Source organism: Spermophilus citellus (genome assembly GCF_964194105.1).
Source record: "Spermophilus citellus genome assembly, chromosome: 6".
In the NCBI taxonomy this organism is placed as follows: Eukaryota; Metazoa; Chordata; class Mammalia; order Rodentia; family Sciuridae; genus Spermophilus; species Spermophilus citellus.
In genome coordinates, this window is record NC_138187.1 from 130,750,870 (window position 1) to 130,773,033 (window position 22,164).

A 22,164-nucleotide genomic window follows, 5' to 3' on the forward strand; every position below is an offset into this window, starting at 1 on the left:
CTCAGGAAAGAAATAGAAAACAAAAATAAACTATAGCTTGGAAAAGGACTTGTGTAAGGTTTGTTTCTAAACCCAAGATCATTCTGGAATCTCACTTTAGAAGCTTGGGATATAGATTAAATTGGATTCAGTTGTAACATCATCACAAAAACAAGAGCTTAAACAAGGCAGTGCTTAATTTTTTTTCTTACATAAAAGAAGTCCACAGCTTCTTTTTGCTTCATGGTGCTTAGTGCTGGCTCCCAGCCTCAGGTTTGCCTAGGTCTGCAGCATGACCATTTCTGCTCCAGCTATCACATCTGCACTCGGATAGGAAGATGGACCAGGCCAACGGGTGTTGCTTCCTGGTAGAATCACCCTCCCCTGAAGAGCTTTCCTGGAAGCCCTACTCTATCTGTAGAGGACGTTGCTTTCCCCAAAATACAGAGCCGAGATATTGGTGAGGTAGACCTTGATCTCTGTCATGCCAAGTGATCATATTCTTAAAAGTATTTCTAAGACTTAGGTGGCTAAGACCTACAGAATCTTAGAATGTTGTACTTAGCTTTTAGTTTGCTGCATAATTGATTGGTTCAACAATGTTGCGGACTTACTGTGTGCTCAACACTGAAGTTAAAATAGTGAACAAGACAAACATGGTCCTTGCCCTCAAAAAGGTTTACAGGCTAATGTAGAACAAAATGGATTTTAAATAAATGTATTATAAATGTGTTGAACATTAATTAGGGAATTAAAGAGTGTTTGGGATTGTGTAATAGTAAAGGCTCTGTAAAGCTTTGACAGTGTGTAGGGACTGCCATACACATTGATTTAAAGGATGCTTAGGAGTTATTATCCAGGTTAGAAAACGGGAAGAGGGTTTGTGAAGAGCAAAAGAGAGGGAGGAATTCCAGGCAGACTCACTTCCAGTCTGATAATTGCCACAACGTTTCCCTTTTCTTTCATTATTTGTCTTATTTCTTCATCCGAGGGAATCAGTGGGAATTTCCAAGCAACAAAGGAAGGCAGGGACTAAATATTTGCTTTATCTGAAATGGCTGAAGGGACTGCCATCTTTCTACTTGTTGTTTCACTCTCTAGAGGAGGGCCTGCCCTTACAGGCTGTACAAGGGAGTGTTGGTAACCAAGGAAGGAGGTGGACATATGACTGGGGGGCACTGAGGTCCAGTTGCTCCACCGTAGATCTGGATTTTGGTATCAGTTGGGACTTTGGGGAGGCAAGGAATGGTTCTGACCCTGAGGTGCTGATATAACCCCCTTCCCCTTCCAGGAGGTGGACATTGTGGTGGCACCATGCCAAGGCCTCCGGCCCACAGTGGATGTTCTGGGTGACTTGGTGAATGATTTTTTACCTGTGATAATGTATGCACTCCACAAAGATGAACTCTCTGAGAGGGAGGAGCAGCAGCTTCAGGAAATCCGAAAGTATTTCTCCTTTCCCGTGTTCTTTTTCAAAGTGCCAAAGCTAGAGATAATAGACTCCTCCATCAGGAGAATGGAGAGTGAAAGATCACCGCTATATCGCCAACTAATTGACCTGGGCTATCTAAGCAGCAGTCACTGGAACTGTGGGGCCCCCAGCCAGGACACTAAACCTCAGAGCATGTTGGTGGAGCACAGTGAGAAGCTGAGACACCTGAGCACGTTTTCTCACCAGCTGCTACAGACCCGCCTGGTGGAAGCGGCCAAGGCCTTGAACTCTGTACACTGCCACTGCCTGGACATCTTCATCAACCAGGCCTTTGACATGCAGCGGGACCTGCAAATTACTCCCAAACGTCTGGAATATACTCGAAAGAAGGAAAATGAGTTGTTTGAATCATTGATGAATATTGCCAACCGAAAGCAGGAGGAAATGAAGGACATGATTGTCGAGACACTGAACTCCATGAAGGAGGAGCTTCTGGATGATGCTGCCAACATGGAGTTTAAAGGTAGGTCCCTGCAGCTATGTGGGGTGCAGAATGTTAGGAGCTTCCCTTTTCTAGCTGGAGATTGAGTTCATCAATTCTTAAGGTTCCAGCAGAAACCTCTCTTAAATCATGAAGCCTTGGTGGCCTCTGTTGTTCTCAGGGACCTTCTTGGAAGATTCCATGTCATTCCTTCCAGGGCCATTAGGCTGAGTTTTGGTAAAACCATCCTAATAGCTCTCCACCCTCCACTTTGCATCTGTCCCTGGGCCATAAGGGAGCTGGAGAAGAGCTGCTTGGAGAAGTTTACTAGGTTGTGCTTTTAACCTTTGCTCTATCAGTGTGGCCCACGCTTCTTCGAGGTTCTTCTTTTTATCTCATAGTCTCATTTTTCTTTTTTCAGCTGCTCCTGAAAGTCAACTCAGGAGGATTTCCTAAAGTAATGTTTTTTAGCTTTACTGGCGATCCCATTTTTCACAAATGGCTATTAACAAAATTGGGTGAAAGCAATTGGTCAGGTCTTTCGGTGTCTGAGGTTTAAATGCGCTGACTTTGTATATTGAATACTGTGTGAACCTCCATGTGTGAACATTAACTCTGCTACCTTTAATTGAAATGACTCAGTTTGCAAGGTGCTGTTTCGATTCTCAATCATAAGAAGAAATCCAAATCCCCTGAGAGGTTTTCTGAAAACACTGGTGCTCAAGACTGCTAAAGACCACTCCAGACTTAGTCAGGACTTCTGACATACCACCTAGTGTCAGTGTTTTTCCGAGTCCTCCCTAGGAGGATTCCACTTGTTTCCATTTTTTAGATGAGGGAACAAGACTTAAAATGATTAAGTACTGTGCCCAAGGTCTCACAACTAGTGAGTCACAGAGGTAGGCTTTGAAGCCAGACTGCCTGATTCCTCAGCCCATACTCTTAATTTCCATGCTTTACCTATTCTTAACTTCTTCCTTAATTTCTTTCTTTCACCACCCTCTTCTTGATAGCCAGCATCCACACCTCAGCAGATCTATTAACTGTCATCTTCCCCTTGTTCCCTTGTCTATCAGTTGCCAGGTATTGATGAGTCTTCTTCCCTTTTCTAGCTGGAAATTGAGTTCATCAATTTATTTTTGAGATAGGTCTTGCTAAGTTGCCAAGGCTGGCCTTGAACTAAGCACAAATCTTACCTATTATTTTATATCTTTTCTATTTCATTTTCCTTAGTCTAACTGAACTATCATTACCTGACTTATTTCTCTCCTTTCTCCACTTCATCTTTATTGGATCTCTGTTCCTATAGACGGTTTAAACTCTTCGGCCTAGTGTCACAGATTCTCCAAAGCTGAGCCCTTACCAACTTTGCTAGTCTTGTTTCCTACTCTGCATCTGCCTCTTGTTTTTATTTGGATTGATCTTAACTGCTTGCTGTCCTCTGAACACTCTCTTCACTTTTTCTTTGCTTGTGCCTAACCTTAAACCTGAAATGTCATTTATTTTCTGTGAATTTCCAAATTCTACGTATTTTTTAATTTTTTGGTTATGTGGTGATGCTGGACGTTGAACCCAGGGTATGCTAGGCAAGCACAAATCCTACCTATTTTTCTTTAAGATCTTACAGAGATGCCATATTTTTATGAAATCTTCTTGAATTTTTTCAAATACCTACTAACAACTGCAGTCATCTGAAATTCCCACAGCATTTCATCTGTAACTTCTTTTTGGTGTATTTGACTATTTGGGGGAGGGGGAAGTCCTGAGAATTGAACCCAGGGGTGCTCTACTGCTGAGAGTATTCTCTTATTGATGGATATTTAAGCTAAGTTTGTGTGGCAGCGGGAGGGGGGGTACTAGGGATTGAGCCCAGAGACTCTCTACCACTGAGCCACAACCCCAACCCTTTTTATTTTGAGACAGAGGCTCACTAAATAGATGAGGCTGGACTTAAACTCTTATTGATGGATATTTAAGCTATTTCCTTTTTTTTTCCTTTTTATTTTGAGATAGGTCTTGCTAAGTTGCCAAGGCTGGCCTTGAACTTGCCATCTTCTGCCTTAGCCCTAGCCTCGAAAGTAGCTAGGATTATAGATGTGCACCACCACTGGGGCTTCACTTTCTATGCTTTAATATAGTTATTTATTTTCTTTTGACTATTTTTTTAAAATCCTGGAGTTTAAGAGAATAGATCTGGGTCTTACATCATCATATCCCTTGTAGCAAATAACACACATTTGTGTGTGTGTGTATGTGTGTGTGTGTGTGTGTGTGTGTGTGAGAGAGAGAGAGAATCTGGGAATGGAGCACAGGGGCTTGCCAGTGTAGGCAAGTACTCTACCACTGAGCCACATCCCCAGCCCTTGAATGTAGCAGGTCTTTGAAGAATGAAAGGGTTTATAAATAACGGTCTCTATGTCACACTTTTTACAAAGGAAATACAGTTGATTTTAGCAAGGATAGGATGTCTGATTTTTTATAGTCGTTCTAAAGATCAACAAAGGTACATCTTTGGTGAATTCCCACTGCAGGAAGGAATGGCTGAGAAATGCTCACTTGCAGAAGAAATACTAGAAAGTCCTCTCAATATTTAATTAAGGACATTGGAGCATCAATGCTAATATCATAGTGTGCATGATGAAGGAAGGTTAGGGCAGCTAGGTTGAGCAGACAGTGAAATATTTCATTGTACTGTGCCAGGCATGCCATATATAGTGCCTGGGATATAGTGATTAGCTAAACAGACATGGGGTGATTGGGAACAAGTAGATCAAGTGTCTGACTCTGTTAACTTCCTTGTGGATTTGTGGACCTACTTACCTAGATGGAGATACATTAGACGTACTTTGTGTGTGTGTGGGAGGGGGTACTAGGGATTGAGCCCAGAGACTCTCTACCACTGAGCCACACCCCCAACCCTTTTTATTTTATTTTGAGACAGAGTCTCACTAAATAGATGAGGCTGGCCTTAAACTTGCGATTTTCCTGCATCAGCTTCCCAAGTCATTGAGATTACAGGCGTGTGCCACTGCACCTAGTTTTATTAGACACAACTTGTATGTTCAGTTCTTACTTTTTTCTAAGACTATTCTGAGTACTCTTTAAGCAATGATAAAAAGGTTTAAAGAAAGCAACCACATATCTTATGGAGGCAGATTTCTTTTACTGGTATTTTTCTTTAAATAAATGTAATGAGGGTTAGGGTATAATTCACTGGTAGAATGCTTGCCTGGCATTTGCAGGCCATGGGTTTGATTCCTAGCAACACAAATAAACAAAAAATAAAAATAAATAAATATATAAGGTAACCCATGTACTCTGGATAATATAATATACCTACTTTATAGACTGTTTATATTTTTAAAGGATAAAACATACATATATACTACTTAATTCAAACACACAGAGGCACTGTCCCCAGCCATTCTGTTCCCCTCAGTATATTCTTTTGTATCTTGCCATTTCACCTTTTCAATGTATATCTTAGAGGGCTTTTCCCATAAATGTCTTCTTCTAATGGACATATCTTAATTTATTTAACTATTCTCTTATTGATGGATATTTAAGCTATTTCCTTTTTTTCCTTTTTGCTGTTACAAACTTTATTGTATTAATCATCATTGTCCATAAATGTATTTCATATCTGTAAGGATACATTTCTGGAAAAAGAATTCCTACTAGCAGAATAGTTAAGTAAAGAGTATGTGGGGTTTTTATTGTTTGTGTAATTTTCACCCCCCAGTACTAGGGATTGAATCCAGGGAAATGCTCCACCACTGAGCTACCCAGGCATTATTTTTATTTTTGTTTTTGTTTTTTCTGTTTTGAGATGGGCTTTCACTAAGTTGCCCAGGCTGGCCTCGAACTTGAGATCCTCTTGCCTTACCTTCCCAGGTTGATTACAAGGCACGTGCCACCCATGTTTGGCATGGTTGGTTTAAAATTTTGATAGATATGGCCAGATTTCTTCTGAAGAGGCGGTACCAATTTAAGTTTCCACCAATAGATTTGAGAGTTCCTTTCCAAGAGCAGATCTTTTTTGACTTCTTTTTTTTCTGTCCACTGGCCTATAAAATAGATTTTTAAATTCTGAGAGGTAGTGGCATGATAGGGACAATAGTTGAGTTTCACTGTTTATTTAGTAATTGATTAGACTAAAATTCCTTCTCTTGGATTCTTCTCATTAATATATTAACCAGTGAGAAATATTACAAAGACACGAGGCTTTGGAATCAATAAGCTTGGGGTTCAAATGCTAGCTGAATTACTTCCTAACTGTACCTTCCCCTTTCCAGTGCCCACTTTGTCCTCTCTCTGAGGCTATTTCCTGATCTAAAAAATAAAACTAATAATACCCACCTGTCAAAGTTATTGTGAAGATGAAATTAGACTGCATATGTTAAAATACTTATTATTATGTCTTTCAAATAGTTTGCATGCAATAAATGGTGTTTATCCCCACCTATAAATTTGACGTAAAAGTTAACAAAATCAACAGACTTGTTTTTAAACATAATTGCTGCTTCTCAGGATCTTGGTAGCTTTAAGTAGTTGAGCATTATGTGGCCCTGATCATGCTGAGGGTCAGTGTTTATCAACCAGTTGTGTCTTTTTATAGCCATTGTCCTGTGATTCATTGGCTCTGACTTGGGAGAGGCCTTTATGTAGTAGGTCTGCCCCTTTCCCTCACAGCTAAGTAGCTTATTTCTCTGCCTCCATAGATGTTATCGTCCCAGAGAATGGAGAACCAGTGGGCACCAGAGAGATCAAATGCTGCATTCGACAAATCCAGGAACTCATCATCTCCCGGCTTAATCAGGCAGTGGCTAACAAGCTAATCAGCTCCGTAGATTACCTACGTGAGAGCTTTGTTGGAACTCTGGAACGGTGTCTGCAGAGCCTGGAGAAGTCACAGGATGTTTCCATTCATATCACCAGTAATTATCTCAAACAGGTATGCAAAGAAAATGGTTCAAATAGAAAACCTGGAATAATTCACACACTAGTCCAACTTCAAATTAGCCAGGATTTTCCCTCTCAAATTTTTACCTATTGTTTGAATTTTATTGTTTTCCTACCAGTGACCACTGCCTATGGGAGGTGCTGGTGAGCTGTAAATTATAGTCAGTAAACATGAAGAGGAAGTAAAAAGGCCTAACTAGTCACAAAGTATGCAGTCAACTTGAGTTAATTCTGTATATATATATATATATATAGAGAGAGAGAGAGGGATAAATTTGGAAACCTTGAGACTGGACTGTGTTCTTGAAGTAAATATCCTGTATTGAATTTTCTTTGTGTATACTCTTTTAGATCTTAAATGCTGCCTATCATGTTGAAGTCACGTTTCACTCAGGGTCCTCAGTTACAAGGATGCTGTGGGAGCAAATCAAGCAGGTAGGCGTTGCTTTGAGGGACAGTTTTCAGTTCCTTATTGACTTACAGGGATCCTAATCACTCTAGGAGGGAGCACATGGCTAGGATCTCCTCTTAAGATAGATTGGCCTTGTGTTCTGATTGGTCTGCCTGAGAGAATTCTAGTTTTTGCCTATTAAATAATTATAAACCGTGATCCCTTTCATTCTTAAAAGTGGTAGGTTTAAATGATATTTCATGGAGCCATAAGTCTGTCCATCACTAGTTTCTTCATATTTTTCTTAAACAGACTGAATGTTTTCTCAGAATTAGTGGTGGTGTTGCCACAGGCCAAGGAATGCAGTTCCTGTTCTGGGATTGACTCTGGCTCTTGTGCTGTTATGTTATGTTATGAAGTAGTTATTTACTGCTTCAGATTCAGACACTCCCCAAGACTGCATATAATGTGTTGAGGGTTTGTGAGCATGTAGACTCATAGACTCAGCCTACTGTTTTGTTTTTTTTGGCTTAGTGTTCTTTGATACCTTCCTCTGGGCTGAGCCCTGATTGTGGGGTAGATAGGGCTAGATGGAATTAGAGAGGAACCTTGAACTTCATGAGGCTCTTATTCTTAAGAACCTTCTGCTAATGGGTGGGTAATCCAGAAAAGGAAGGGCATCATTGGGACCTTCTAGTAGTTCCTTTCTCCATCCCTCAGTGATCTCACTGTCCTTATCTTGGCAGATCATCCAGCGTATCACCTGGGTGAGCCCACCTGCCATCACTCTAGAATGGAAGAGGAAGGTGGCCCAGGAAGCCATTGAGAGCCTCAGTGCCTCCAAGTTGGCCAAGAGCATTTGCAGCCAATTCCGGACTCGGCTCAATAGTTCTCATGAGGCTTTTGCAGCCTCCTTACGGCAGGTTGGTATGTAGGAAAGGAGATACAGCTAAAATAAGCAAAGGAGAGCTTCATCAAGAGACGAATATTTTGCTCTTTTTTAAATATTTATTTTTTAGTTTTAAGTGGACACAATATCTATTTTACCTTTATGTGGTGCTGAGGATTGACCCAGAGCCCCAAGCATGCTAGACAAGCACTCTACCACTGAGCCACAACCCCAGCCCCAAATATTTTGCTCTTTGCTGTCCATATTATTTTGAAAAAAAAAAATCACCATTGTATTTTTCTATTTTGTTAAAGATAATTCTATATTATAGGAAGTTTCACTGATAAAATTTTAATGTGGATATTTTTCTAACTCTAGGGAGAATGAAGGGAGCTCAGTTAATTTCTCTCAATTTCACTGAATGTGGAAAAAAAAGATACAGGCTCGGTTCCATGGCACACACTTGTAATCCCAGCTTCTCTGGCTAAGACAGGAGGATCGCAAATTTGAGGCCAGCCTGGGAAAGTTAGCAAGACTCTTTCTCAAAATAAAAATTATAAAGGGCTGGGGATGTAGCTCATTTGTAGAACACCCATGGATTCAATCCCTAGTACTGAGGAAAAAAAGAAAATAGAGGTATAGGAACTTTTTTTGTAAGTTTATATAGTGTTTTTAGGAATGAATGACAGAGATGACTTTCCAATTTCCATTCTAATTCAGTTTCGTGACATAACTTGTGTGTGCACATGTGTGTATATGTGTGTGGAGAGAGTGGATAGATGTGACTGTGTATCCAAGAGAAAAAATTACTGTTTATTGAAAGTTCTGATTGTAACAGTCACTGCGCTAAACGTGCTTTTTAATTCTCACAGTTTCCCATTGAGGTAGATATTATTATTCCTGTATAACATGTGAGGAAGCTGAGGCTAAGGGCTTAATGTGTCTTTTATTATGTGTCTTTTCTCTGTTTCCCTCCTAGCTGGAAGCTGGCCACTCAGGCCGGCTGGAGAAAACTGAAGATCTGTGGCTGAAGGTTCGCAAAGACCATGCCCCACGCCTGGCCCGCCTTTCTCTGGAGAGCCGTTCTTTACAGGACGTCTTACTGCATCGTTAGTCCTTGTTTTTTTGTTTTGTTTTGTGTTTCTGGCCTCTGAGAATCCTAATGTCTCAAGCTACTTCCTTGTGGAGTTGTTTAAGCACTTATTGATGTGACTTTGAATTTTTTTTTACTCTTAATTTTCACTCTTTTAAAAAACCTTTTTTTGTAACTTATTTACTTTTTTATGTGGTGCTGAGGATCGAATCCAGTGCTGCACACATGCTAGATGAACACTCTACCACTGAGCCACAAGCCCAGCCCAACTTTGAATTCTTGAAGTCTGTTTGGTCCTGCTATTTATTTTTGTTTTGTTTATTATTTATTTTTATGTGGTGCTGAGGATTGAACCCAGTGCCTCACAGGTGCTAGGCAAGTGCTCTACCACTGAGTCACAACCCCAGCCCAGGTCCTGCTATTTATATAGCTTAAATAACATTACCAAAGTTTATTTAGTTACTTTCCACTGTTTTAGAATGACACTAGAATTTCTTCCCCTGGCATGATTATGACTTCTGGTCTCTAGGCAGGCCCACATCTAAGAATCTTACAGAGGTTTCCCAGTAAGTTCCCTCCTTCCTTTTCTCTGTCTCTGTCCCATGTAGGTAAACCTAAACTGGGACAGGAACTGGGCCGGGGCCAGTATGGTGTGGTATACCTTTGTGACAACTGGGGAGGACACTTCCCTTGTGCCCTTAAATCGGTCGTCCCTCCAGATGAGAAGCACTGGAATGATCTGGCTTTGGAGTTTCACTACATGAGGTGGGTCCTAGTCTCATCCATCTCTCTGGGAAAGATCCCTAGAAGAGGCCAGAAACCGGGAATAAGTGTTGTACCAAAAGCTCCAGCTCCCTGTTTCTCCATACCTAGGTTTCAAAATGTTTGTGGGTCTAGCCTAGCCATAGGTACTCTTTAAGGACTTTCCTATCTTGGTTTGGTCTTTTCTAGCCAGTTTAAATTCTTAGATTTCTCATTCCATTTAACTTTCTTTCTTTCTTTCTTTTCTTTTTTTTTTTGGTACTGAGGATTGAACTCAGGGGCACTTAGCCACTGAGCTAACATCCCCAGCCTTTTTATTTTTTAATTTTTTTGAGATAGAGTCTCACTGAGTTGCTAAGACTGTCTTTGAATATGGAATCCTCCTGCCTCAGCTTCCCGAGTTGCTGAGATTACAGGCATGAGCCACTGTGCCCAGCTGTTTATTTAACTTTCTTTCTTAGTCATTAAGGCTTGTTGATTTTTAGATTCCATGATTCTTTTTCCTTGGTGGAAAGGTTATTCTGTTAGCACTCTGTCTATACTGAGCGCCATTCCCTATGGACCTAAACTAAGCATGGTCTTAAAGCTATTCCTTCCTACATTTTGACATGTTATGCAAGATTAGAACCCAAGTATTGTAGCCCAGACCTCTCTTCTTCCCACAGATCTCTGCCGAAGCATGAGCGATTGGTGGATCTCCATGGTTCAGTCATCGACTACAACTATGGAGGTGGCTCCAGCATTGCTGTGCTGCTCATTATGGAGCGACTACACCGGGACCTCTACACAGGGCTGAAGGTGAGACAAAGCGGGGAGAGATCTCTATCTAGCTGAGGACTAGAACCTCTACTTTCCTATTGGCCTTTCATCTATTCCTGTTTATTCAGAGCCTCCTATTTTCATAAGATATTGTTGGAATTATCAGATTTTATTGCACTTATATCCAAAATCCTTAAAAATGTCTCAGACGTAAAAAAGTCTTTTTTTTTTTTTGGTCCCAGTATTTATATCCAGAATACTGTCATTTATAGTAGTGATGAAAATTAGAAGAGCAGAAAAACTTCCTGGAACTCTGTTCCCCTTTCTCTCTTTTTTTGTTCTTGGTGGATAAAGCCAGTTTTATTTAGTCAATAAATATTTATGCATAACGCAGTGTATTAAGAACCATTAGGGAATATCAAAAAATATAACTTCCAGGAGCTTTCAAAGGAATCACAGTCAATATTTCGTGAGGATGTGGAGTTTGAGTTTGTCACGCGTATCAAAATGGGTAAAATTTTGGCAGTTGGAAAGAAAGAATTGCTGTAGAATTCAAGTTTGTTTTAGACAATGAAAACTCCAGATTACACATTCTAACACAAGTCCCAATAAGGTTTAGAACAGAAATCATGGGCTGGGGCTGTAGCTCAGCGGCAGAGCTCTTGCTTAACATGTGTGAGGCACTGGGTTTGATCCTTAGTACCACATAAAAATAAATAAAAGCAGTCTGTCCATTTACAACTACAAAAAAAATTGTTTTTAATCATATGATCTTTTTATGAATTGAGATATGCCACACTGAAGAATTTTATTTGAGTGAAGATGAAACTTTCAGTTGGATATTGCAATTTAGATGAGTTTCCCTCATCTAAAACCACCACCAAAAGGGAGGTTTTTTGGAGCTGGGAATGTAGCTTAGTGGTGAATTGCTTGCCTGGCATGCACAAGGCCCTGGGTTCAAGCCCCTGGGCCGAAGGAAAAAAAAAAGTGGTTTCTTTTGTTTGTTCCCTACATTCGAGCTGAGGAGAGAAAAACAGATATCAGAATATCTAGGTAGTCCCTTCTTACAGATTCCTTTTCTACAAGTTTACACAGAATCTTCCAGAACTAGGGCAGAGAACAACTTAAATGCTCCCAGGAGTCATGACGAATTGATTGGATGAAGAAAATGACTCTTCAAATGATCCTCTCTATTACAGATGAGTTAAGCTCAGAACGTCTGATGCTTTTGTACCTGTGGACTAGCAGCCCCACTTGATCTTTTGGATGAATAATACAGTGTTTTCCAGAACCCAAGAGCTCCTAAACTAAAGTAATATGAGTGGTATTTGAAGTCATTAAACAAAATCTGCAGTGACTAGGCCTGTAAAACAGCAGAAGTAAATCCCCTGCAGTTGAGGTGTTCAAATGTTCAAAATATGTTCATGGGAAGTTACACTCCATGTATGTATGATATGTCAAATTACATTCTACTGTCATGTATAACCAAAAAGAACAAATAAAAACTTTTAAAAAGTGGGCTCATGGGCCAGGCATGGTGGCTCGTGCCTGGAATCCCAGAGGCTTGGGAGACTGAGGCAGGAAGATCACAAGTTCAAAGCCAGCCTCAGCAACTTAGAGAGGCCTTAAGCAACTCAGTGACACACTATCTCTAAATATAATATAAAAAAGGGTTAGGGATGTGGCCAGTGGTTAAGTGCCCCTTGGTTCAATTCCTGGTATCAAAAACAAACAAACAAACAAAAACAAAAATCAGGGTTCATGGATTTAGTTATTTGGTTGCACCTCTCCTTGTCACCTCTGGGCATCATTCAGCTGGCCCAACTGCAGCCCCCAAGGGATTTTATCTGGCTTTGTGTTCTTTTCAACTTGCACTTCCTTGCTTTTCCTCCACTTCCCTCTCCTAACTGCTTTCCTCTTCCCCTTTTGTTTCTATTCGTTTTTCTGTCTTTGTGTGTCCTGATGTGGTCAGTCTTTTAGTTCCTCAAAGAAAGAAGTCTCAGTTGGTTCAAGCAAGTTGGATTGAGGAGTTTCTCTGTTTGTGACAGTAAGTTCTTTTGTTTCTCCAAGGCTGGACTGGCCCTGGAGACACGTTTGCAGATAGCACTAGATGTGGTGGAGGGAATCCGCTTCCTGCATGGCCAGGGACTCGTCCATCGTGATATCAAACTGAAAAATGTACTGGTAAGTAGAGCTGTGTCCCCAAGAAGACACCCTGCTTCTGTGGGTGGAGGATGCACAAAATGTAAGTTTGATCCTAAGAAAAATCCAGATGGAAAGAAGTAGAGTTAATAGTATAATGGATGGATGGTTTTCTTGGAATTTAAGGTTAGGCAGGAGTTTCAGTACAGACCTACCTTATAGTAGTATAGAGTTTTTCCCCCTGTACACTGTTGAAAAATTTTTAACCTTATAGAAAAAGTTAAAAGAGTGGTACAGTGAAGACCTAGATATCCTTTATCCAGATTCCTCTTCTCTATTTCTCCTCGCTCACTCACATTCTCACTGTTTATATGTATACACTTACGTGCACAAACAGGCATACTTTTTCACAGAATTTTGTGAAAGTAAGTTGCAGATAATACTTCATTTCTAAATACTGAAGCATGTATCTCCCAATAAAAAGGCAGTCTTACACAAAATTAAAATGTCATCACACCCAAGAAATTTACCATCAATACAATGTTGTTACTTAACATGCGGTCTGTATTAACAGTGTTAAAGTTTCCCCTAATATATCCAATTGCTTCAAATATGGTCTGTTTGTTTATTTGATCCAGTATCCAGTCCAAGTATCATATAGTACATTTTGTTGCCATGCTTATTTAGTTTTCTTTAATCTAGAACAGTCTACCTTTTTTTTTGTTTTTTATGACATTTACATTTTTGAGGAGCATAGGCCTTTGTTATTGCTTATGGTGATATTGGATGAGAGCAGAGATAAATTAATAAAGCTTAAAAGGTAAGAGAGTCATGAACTCACTGGTCCTGTTATCTAAATTATGAAGAATAATTTGGGCTAGAGATTTGGGGTGTAACTCAGTAGTAGAGTGCTTGCCTATGAGCATGTTCCAAGGTCCTGGATTCAATCCCCAGGACTGCAAGAAAGTAAGAGGAACTTTTGACATATTCCACTTTTTTTTTCTTTTAATTTAGACATACTCCTTTTGAAAAAGAATCTTGTTTTGTGGTGCTTTGGATTAAACCCAGGCCCTCATGCACATTAGCAAGTGCTCTGGCACTGAGCCATACACACACCTAGCCCTCCAAAAATCTTTCAACATAGACCTCTTATAAATATCTTAGAGTATCGTTAAGGTTTTTCTGGTAGTACTTCAATGATGTACAAAGATGACAGCTGTTTGAGAGAAGGGAATAATCTTACTAAAAGTATAAGTGAAATCTAAGAGGAAGGCTGATCATTAGCCAAAGTGTCTCCCCCCCCCCCCATGCTGCCCCACCTCCCCCAACCATGTTGTTGCTAGGGAATCTGCCCAGGTCTTTGAGTGTGCTAGGCAAGTGCATTGCCACTGAGCTACACCCCAAATGGGAGTCACAGTGCATTTTGATGGATTTCTCTCTTGGATCTTTAGAAAAGGAAATACAGGAATGTCAGGAAGCTTCTAGGCTGACTAGAGGACTTCACCTTTCTGTCCTGGGGTCAGGTGAAGAATCCGGAGTTGAAATGTTTTCCTCATTGTTCTTCCATAGATCCTCACTTATTCATTCTTTCAAGATTTATGAAGATTCTCATAGGTGCCAGGCTCCATGCTAAGTGCCAGAGATACAAACATGAAAGAAACAGTTCCTGCCATCAGGTTGCTCACAGTCTCTGAGGAGGAGAGTGTGAAGATGGGCTAGGTGGAGGCAGATTTTGTTAAGCACTACTTTGAAGTGCATATTTTGAACTTGGATATACAATTGAATACTACCTGCAAGCTCAGAGACAAGGTGAATTCTTCCCCTGCTTTCTTGGCAGCTGGACAAGCAGAATCGGGCCAAGATCACTGATTTAGGATTCTGCAAGCCAGAGGCCATGATGTCAGGCAGCATTGTGGGGACACCCATCCATATGGCCCCAGAACTTTTCACAGGTAAGGTCTGGAGGGCAGGGAGTGGATTTGGGCAGGGTCAGAACTACAATCCTGAGAGCTACTCATCAGACTAAGCAGTATGCACAAGTACTGCTGGCAGTTCTGGCTGACAGGGGAGAAACCAGAGGAGGGCAAACGTAAGGCAGGTAGGGGAAAAGTGGAGAGGTATAGAAGTAGGAAGGGAAGTGCAAATGGGGAGTCACAGTGCATTCTTTTGGATTTCTCTCTCTCTGGGTTATTATGCCATCATTGCTATAATCATTTAATTATTTGATCATAAATTCTAAATCAAATAACTCTTATATAATAGCATATAATAGCAGTTGTCTTCTATCAATAAAGAACTTGCAATTGACAAAGAGGAATATTAAGAGAGGTAAAGTAATTTGGAACCATTATCCAGCAGCATATAATTTAATACTAAGTGAAGGGCTATATGATGTACCGTTGGTGTTCCACGATGGGAAAGAGGAAGGTTGAAATGTTTGACGGTTTGTGTTAGAGGTGAAATTTTAGGTATAACTCGAGTCAGATCTGGAATGTTGGTATGTGGAAAGGGAACTCATTTATTTGAGTATATACTTTGAGGTAAGCAGTGTGGGCATTTATACATTTTGTTCCTTTAATCTTCATAATTATGTGATAATGTTGGTGTATTTTTTTGTTCATTTCCTGGACAAAGTTGAATCCAGATTGATGAATTAACTCAACCAAAAATTATTTAGCTAGAAAGTAATAGATATGGGATTTGAATCTAGGTCTTTTCTGACTCTAGAGTCCAACCATGGATCATGAAGGAGAGAAACTTCCAGAGGCTGGAGAAGGGGAAATATTAAGGAATATTGTAGAATAGAAATAATAATAGAAGTAAGTATGACAAGATAGAAATAGTGACAAGCAAGGTTGGAAGTGAATACACTGAGCTTGAAATTCTGGCGGAGGAGGTAGGCCTGCTGTGCAGGAGTGGGCAGCTGCTGAGCTCCTGAGGGGAGAATACAAAGAAGATGCTTATGAAAGATTAGCTTAGCAGGAGTTGGTAGAGGGGATTTGAGTGAGAAGAACCAAAAACAATGAGAGGGTTCCGTGGTGGTTATCTCCAGGATTGGGTTGGTGTCAATGCTGAAGCAAAAAGAGATAGATTTGAAATCAATTCAGAGGATGGAATAGACAAGATTTTTTGTTATTTACTTGATATGAGTGATGAACAGGGAAGAATGACTGAAAAATGACTGAATTTTTTAAAATATATTTTTTTAGATGTAATTGGACACAGTACCTTTATTTATTTTTATGTGGTGCTGAAAGGATACAACCCAGTGCCTTGTACATGCTAGGCGAGCACTCTGCCACTGAGCCACAACCCAGCCCGACTCTGAATTTTTGAATGGGAGTGAGTAGAGAAGGGTTGTACTATATCAGGAAGATGGAAAGGTAATTATAGGTCAGTCATTAGAATTGATAATAGCTGAAATTAGCAGTGTATTTGGATTTCTTTTATTTTGTTCACAAGTCTTCTCTCAACTCTTCATCAAGTAATGATCTGAGGATTAGAAGTTAGGTAGACAGCTCTAGTCCTACCCACATCTGAACCAAGTAGTCACCATTTTTCTTTCCCTAAACTGACTTTTTAAAAATATTTCTATTCCTGTCACTATTATTCTACTTTGACTGCTTCATATTTAAAGTCCTTTATTTCTATTATAGTCTACCCTATTTCTGTCAGAATAATCTTTCTAAAATATTTTTCACAACACCTCCTGCTTTAAGGTGTAAATGATCTGCTGCCCACTGGCTCCAGACTCCTCCCTGACTTAAAAGAATCTATTATGTTCTAGTTCCAGTGTACCCACCCACCTGTATTTCCCTGATGTGACCTATTAGGATTGATTTTGTAGTTACCCCATGAAAATGAAAGGCCTTCCTCCCTTTTTCTTCATCCAGTTCAAGTGTTGGTATGCTGTCAGTGCCTAGCTTTGGCCTCCCTGTGCCTTCGTGTTCATATTGTAAACATGCCCTGACTACCTGGCAGGGCTGTTTTGAAAGACTATGGATGTTAACAGCTCCAGAAAAAACAAACAAACAAAAACAACATAAAAAGACCTGCTAATGCACGTGGATGGCCATGTGCCGTCTTCCCTCTCTGGTTCACTAGTGTTCATCCCTTCTTGCTGTAGGAAAGTATGATAATTCCGTGGATGTCTACGCTTTTGGGATTCTCTTCTGGTATATCTGTTCAGGCTCCGTCAAGCTCCCTGAGGCATTTGAGAGGTGTGCTAGCAAAGACCATCTCTGGAACAATGTGCGGAAAGGTAAGAGCCAAGGCACTGCTCTGCCTCCACTCCTTTAGTGAGAGCAGAGTCTGGCATTGCAGCAGGGCCCTGTCTCCTCCACAGCAACACATGCATATTTAGATCATCCTGGAATCCAGAGAAGACATAAGTCAAACCTTTGCTTCCAGGAAGCATTGTGTTGAACTATCTCAAAATGCTTTTTTTCTTTAAAATTTCCTCTTCAATTTCCTATGTCGAGTAGGTTCCAGACTTTCTTCACTGTTCCTATTAGATTCTAACCTAGATGTCTGCAGTGGAAACCAAAGCTCCTTTTACTCTTTAGTTCCCTGAGGCCCAGCTGGCCTGGCCAGCTGGTTGGGTTGGGCTCCCTCTCACTGACTTTCTGATTTCCATGCTCCTTTCTCTAGGGGCCCGCCCAGAACGTCTCCCTGTGTTTGATGAGGAGTGCTGGCAGTTGATGGAAGCCTGTTGGGATGGTGACCCCTCTAAAAGGCCTCTTTTGGGCATTGTCCAGCCCATGCTCCGGGGTATCATGGACCGACTGTGCAAGTCAAATTCTGAGCGGCTGAACAGAGGACTAGATGACTCTACTTGAAAGCAAAGACCTTTCTCCTCCATTCTTTGTTTCTTTTTTCCCCCCTCACCTTTTGGGCATGGGGAGAATTTGACTTTTTTTTTTTCATTATAGGGAGCTCCTGAGAGACTGGTGCTTGCTGGTCAACTTAAGACCTTCCTAGGCAGAGGTGGCTCCTGGACAGTGGAGAGTTGGATGACTGAGCATTCTGGGCGGGTCATGGATGCCCCATCCTATCCCTTTGTCAAAAAAGATTGTCTAAGATGTATAAAGGCTGAGGAATGTAATGTTCTGGCCTCAGAACTAAAGGAGGCAATTGTTACCATTGTCTATTCACTGTATTATGCTTCAAAGACAATAAGTGGGACACTGCAGTGGCAATAGTACTGAAAATGTATTATTTTCATGATTTCAGCACTAGCTAGGAATAGTTTGATTCTACCCAGTGGTAAGGACCACTTAGAAAATTTCAGTTTAGGTCAAGATTGTGTTAACATAGGGACACATGACAAAACTTGTGGATACCTGGATCCTGCTATCTGTAACCAGGAATTTCAGGTTGTGATGGTCAGAAACCCCAGTAAGGGAGCTAGAAACAAACCTATATTTTCCTCACAGTGCCAGTGTGTTTACATGTATAGGGCTACACATCCCTGATTCCTGGGAGGTTTCACTATTACAATACTAAGAGACCAAAAAAGAAAGAAAAGAAAAAAGTGTGCATATGTCTGTATATACATAAGCTATTGGATTTTGAGTTACTGCTAACTCCAGAACAGAATCTGTTCTTCTATCCTTGGGTCTTCCTCCCATGCCTCTCCCTTCTTTTGATCTTAAGGTGGGAAAGCTCCAGATTACATGGTACTTAGGATTCAGTGAGCAGAACTGACTTAAAGTGAGGCTGTGGGTAAGACCTGAGAGGGGCAACGAGGGGAGGCCACGGCCTGCATACAGCCTGTTTGAAATGTGCATACCAGCTTGTTTTCAAAACTTTAATCAGAAACTCTTTGGGGGGTTGAATCTAACACACTAATATTTTTAAAGCTTGACCAGTGGTTAAAAGGCCAAGGTTTCTTCTGTCCTTTCTTTACCTTATTTTAGATATAATCTGTTAGAAGAAAAAAAGGAACCAGATGAAAGAGAAGAATAGCTCTGTGGTAGCTCAGTGTGTTGGTGGCTGGAAGCTCTGCTCCCTTCTGAGTGGTCTTTGGTGGTGTTCTTATGAAGTACACATAGAGACAGAGATGGACAACTCCAGTCAGAGGAAAGGGGAACAACTTGACACTGGTGCATCTCAGGTCTTGACTTCAAGCCTTCCACCAACAAACTGTTCCATTAGATTTAGAAACACAAGTAGATGAAGAAATTGTGGAGGTGAATAGCCTCCATCCATCTGTTCAGTCTCAAGAACTCTGGTCTGGCCCTTTGTGTTCATCTCCAAAGTGTGTGAATCAGGTTCCCAATAGGTGTGTAAGATGAGTGTTACAGGATTGGAGCTGTAGCTCAGTGAGTGGCAGAGCGCTTGTCTAGCATGGGCACTGGGTTCCATCCTCAGCACCACATAAAAATAAACAAAGACGTTCTGTACATTAAAAAAAAAAACTAAAAAGATGAATGTTACATTAGCTGCTGGGATTTTCTAGGTTTGTCTATAACCGAATGACCATCCCTTACATATTTACGGAGTATAAGTGGAGTCTAAAACATTTTTATGTAACTTTTATTAAAGCTCGCTTTTAACTCTGGTTATGATGCAGTTGAGCACAATAACCCTTAAGCACTGCATCCCTTCAAAACTTATGTCATACTACAGACCTTTTTATTTGCAAATGATAAAGGGGACCCATTGTCTTTGGGTTCGCTGGTTCTGGCCTTGTTCTGGTAGAATGTTCAGTTTATCTCAGAACCTGAATACCTGTTTAGCTATATACTTCAAGTCACTATTCTCAGCATGAATTTGTTGCCTTCTGGGAACTATGATGGGACTTACAGGAAGCCAGGTGTCAAGTTAAAGGAGAAGCAAGTAGTCTCTACATGGGTGAAAATCATTATAATCTGTACTGTATGAAATTTCAAAGAAGTCTTATATAGTTAGTTCCTGTTGTCAGATCTTTGTCTTCTAAACCTCAAGTAATCAGAAGTCTGTACTTCCATTGTGGAGACTACATTCCTAACATTCTTGCAGAGCCTTAGCTCATACTCCAGACACACATGGGAGGTCAGATTTTCCTAGTTCCTTTTCAGTTTATCCCTGTGGCTTAGTCTGCTCTGATACCAGTTTTCTAGCAAGTTCTCTACATTTTTTTTTCCCAGTGGGAGGGAGGAAGGGAGGAACTAATGCTAAGTCAGGAGTTGTTTTACAGTTAATTTTTAAAAAGTATTCTGAGAAATGGTGCAAGATACTCCTGAAAGTCCCCGGGCTAGCCAAAGTCCACATGGATATTTGGGAGCGTTATTTAAACACTCAGCAGGCTGAGTGCAGGAATATATGTGTATGATGTGTGTATATTTTACTTTTGGTTTATAACTTTGTTAGCCGATTTTGAATTCTTAGCTCATTGGCACCCATTATTATTATTAATGTGATGGTATGCCATGAAATGTACTGTATTGTATATTACTTGGGGGAACACTAGGCATTCAGAGAAGTGTGCAGCACTTAAATGATATAGGGCTTAGTATGGCTGAAGATTTTACCTCCCAGCTTCAGTTAGTTGTGTTCCCAAGTGGTAAGGTGAGATTGTGACTTAGGGAGGAAGAAGAGTGGCATGAAGAATTATCCTCACTGTGTTCGGTCCTTCTAAAGAATTGAATGAGGGCAGTTTACCCTAGCCCAAAAATGTTCACCTGGCTATTTTTAATGAAAAATTGCTCATTTTGCTGATCGAAAGGCTTCCTGGAGAGCAAGAAATGATGGTGACACCTGGGGCCTGGGATGGCTGACCTTGTGCCTAGAGAGCTAGCAGTAACGTGGTTGCCTAGGAACTGCTGTTCTGAGAGGTGTCCACAGGCATCCCTGGTTCTTGAACCACCTATTACTGCTCCAGGAAGGGGACTGCACTGATTGTTCCCAGACCAAAGAGAGTCAATTTTGACTCCATCAACTTTAAGGGGATAGAGCCTCGCAGCAACTGCTCCTAACTTAACACTAAAGCTGGAGGAAACAGTGGAGGAAAGGATTCATTACTGATAGATAGGACTAGGGGAATGATAGAACTTTTGACCAGTACCTGTAAACTCCCAAATGCAGTTTTGTATCTTTGCTTGGGCTGCCAAAGAAAAGTTGGAGGGCTGGGGGTGTAGCTCAGTTCCCAGCACGAACAAACAAACCAAAAAACCAGAAAAGGTAGAGTGTTTGGAAAATTTTTTCCTGACAGAAGTGGCTCAGGATGGCAGGGCTGCGGAGTGACAACCGCACTAAATGACACTTTATTTTTTTGGCTTATTATTTAGCACTGAGAAGCCCAGGGAAGTGGTGATTACAGTAGCACTTTGGGAAACTGAGGTACTCTCTGGCCATGCTTTGGAGACACCATGCTTGGTATTCTGTCGGGCTCATCAGGAAGCCTCCAAAGTTCAGGTTGTATCAGAGCCGAATGAAGAGTCCTGGAAAAGTCCATTGCTGAAAGGGGAGTTACTTTAAGTTTTCAAATCTTGATTCTTGGGTTTGTTGGATTAAATAACCCACTTTTTCTTTAAAAGAAAATGAGGTTTATTCTAATGATGGGGGTGGGATGGCTTAGAGCTAGTGTGATAAGTGGGTAAGAAAGGAGTAATTTGGAGGCACTTGCTTTGAAAATTCCCCTGGAGGTTTTAAGTAGCACTATAGTTCTTAAAAGAGTTTTATTGTTAACATCATCTGCTTTGTTAATTTCTAGTCCAGTTGAGGAGATGGCAGAGACTGTTGAGAATATCTGACCTGGGGAGGCCAGCTTGCTCAGAGAGTCCATAAAGAAAATTGGCCTGGACAGCTTATGGTCTTTATGCAATGTTTTTTTGTTTATTTTAAAGAACTAATGTTTATTACAGTGTTAAATAAAAGTGTAACATACTAAGTGTGTAGAATAAAAGTGCAATAACAAAAGAAAATTACTTTGGCACAAACGTCAGTCTCTATACTCCCTTCTTTCCCATACTAACAGTATTTTTCCAAATACTGTTAAATGTTACAGCACGACCACGATGTATGTATTTTTAAGAGATGCAACTAGGGGTCAGGTCTTCATCAGTGTAATTTTGAATGGTCAGGTTTGGTTTTTTAGAGTATTCTGTATAATCATTAGGATGCACAAATACCAGATGTGCTATATAATAAAGATCATATTAACATGTTAGTTTTACATCTGTTTGGCTTTGGCTTTGATTTCACTACCCATGTGAATAGGATGCTCCCTGATGCATTCCATTCCACTGTTACCTGCGGTAAGTCTTGCCCTTTGCCTTAGGGGAGACTGATG

The 22,164-nt window shown here is 40.6% G+C and overlaps 1 protein-coding gene across 5 annotated transcripts in view; it reads left to right on the forward strand.

Annotated features, from left to right (window-relative positions):
* The window catches only part of DSTYK (dual serine/threonine and tyrosine protein kinase), a 54,459-nt gene extending 32,412 nt beyond the window's left edge, over positions 1-22,047 (forward strand). Inside the window, exons 3-13 of one of the 5 annotated variants that reach the window (XM_081299419.1) lie at positions 1,271-1,934; positions 6,614-6,846; positions 7,206-7,289; positions 7,992-8,168; positions 9,114-9,243; positions 9,836-9,992; positions 10,655-10,787; positions 12,819-12,932; positions 14,728-14,842; positions 17,017-17,151; positions 17,541-22,047. In XM_081299419.1, coding sequence (XP_081155545.1) covers positions 1,271-1,934; positions 6,614-6,846; positions 7,206-7,289; positions 7,992-8,168; positions 9,114-9,243; positions 9,836-9,992; positions 10,655-10,787; positions 12,819-12,932; positions 14,728-14,842; positions 17,017-17,151; positions 17,541-17,728 — 2,130 coding nt within the window. In that variant the 3' untranslated portion in view covers positions 17,729-22,047. The other 4 variants (XM_081299420.1, XM_081299422.1, XM_081299421.1 and 1 more) reach the window with 4 other exon arrangements.
* Positions 22,048-22,164: the final 117 nt, after the last annotated feature.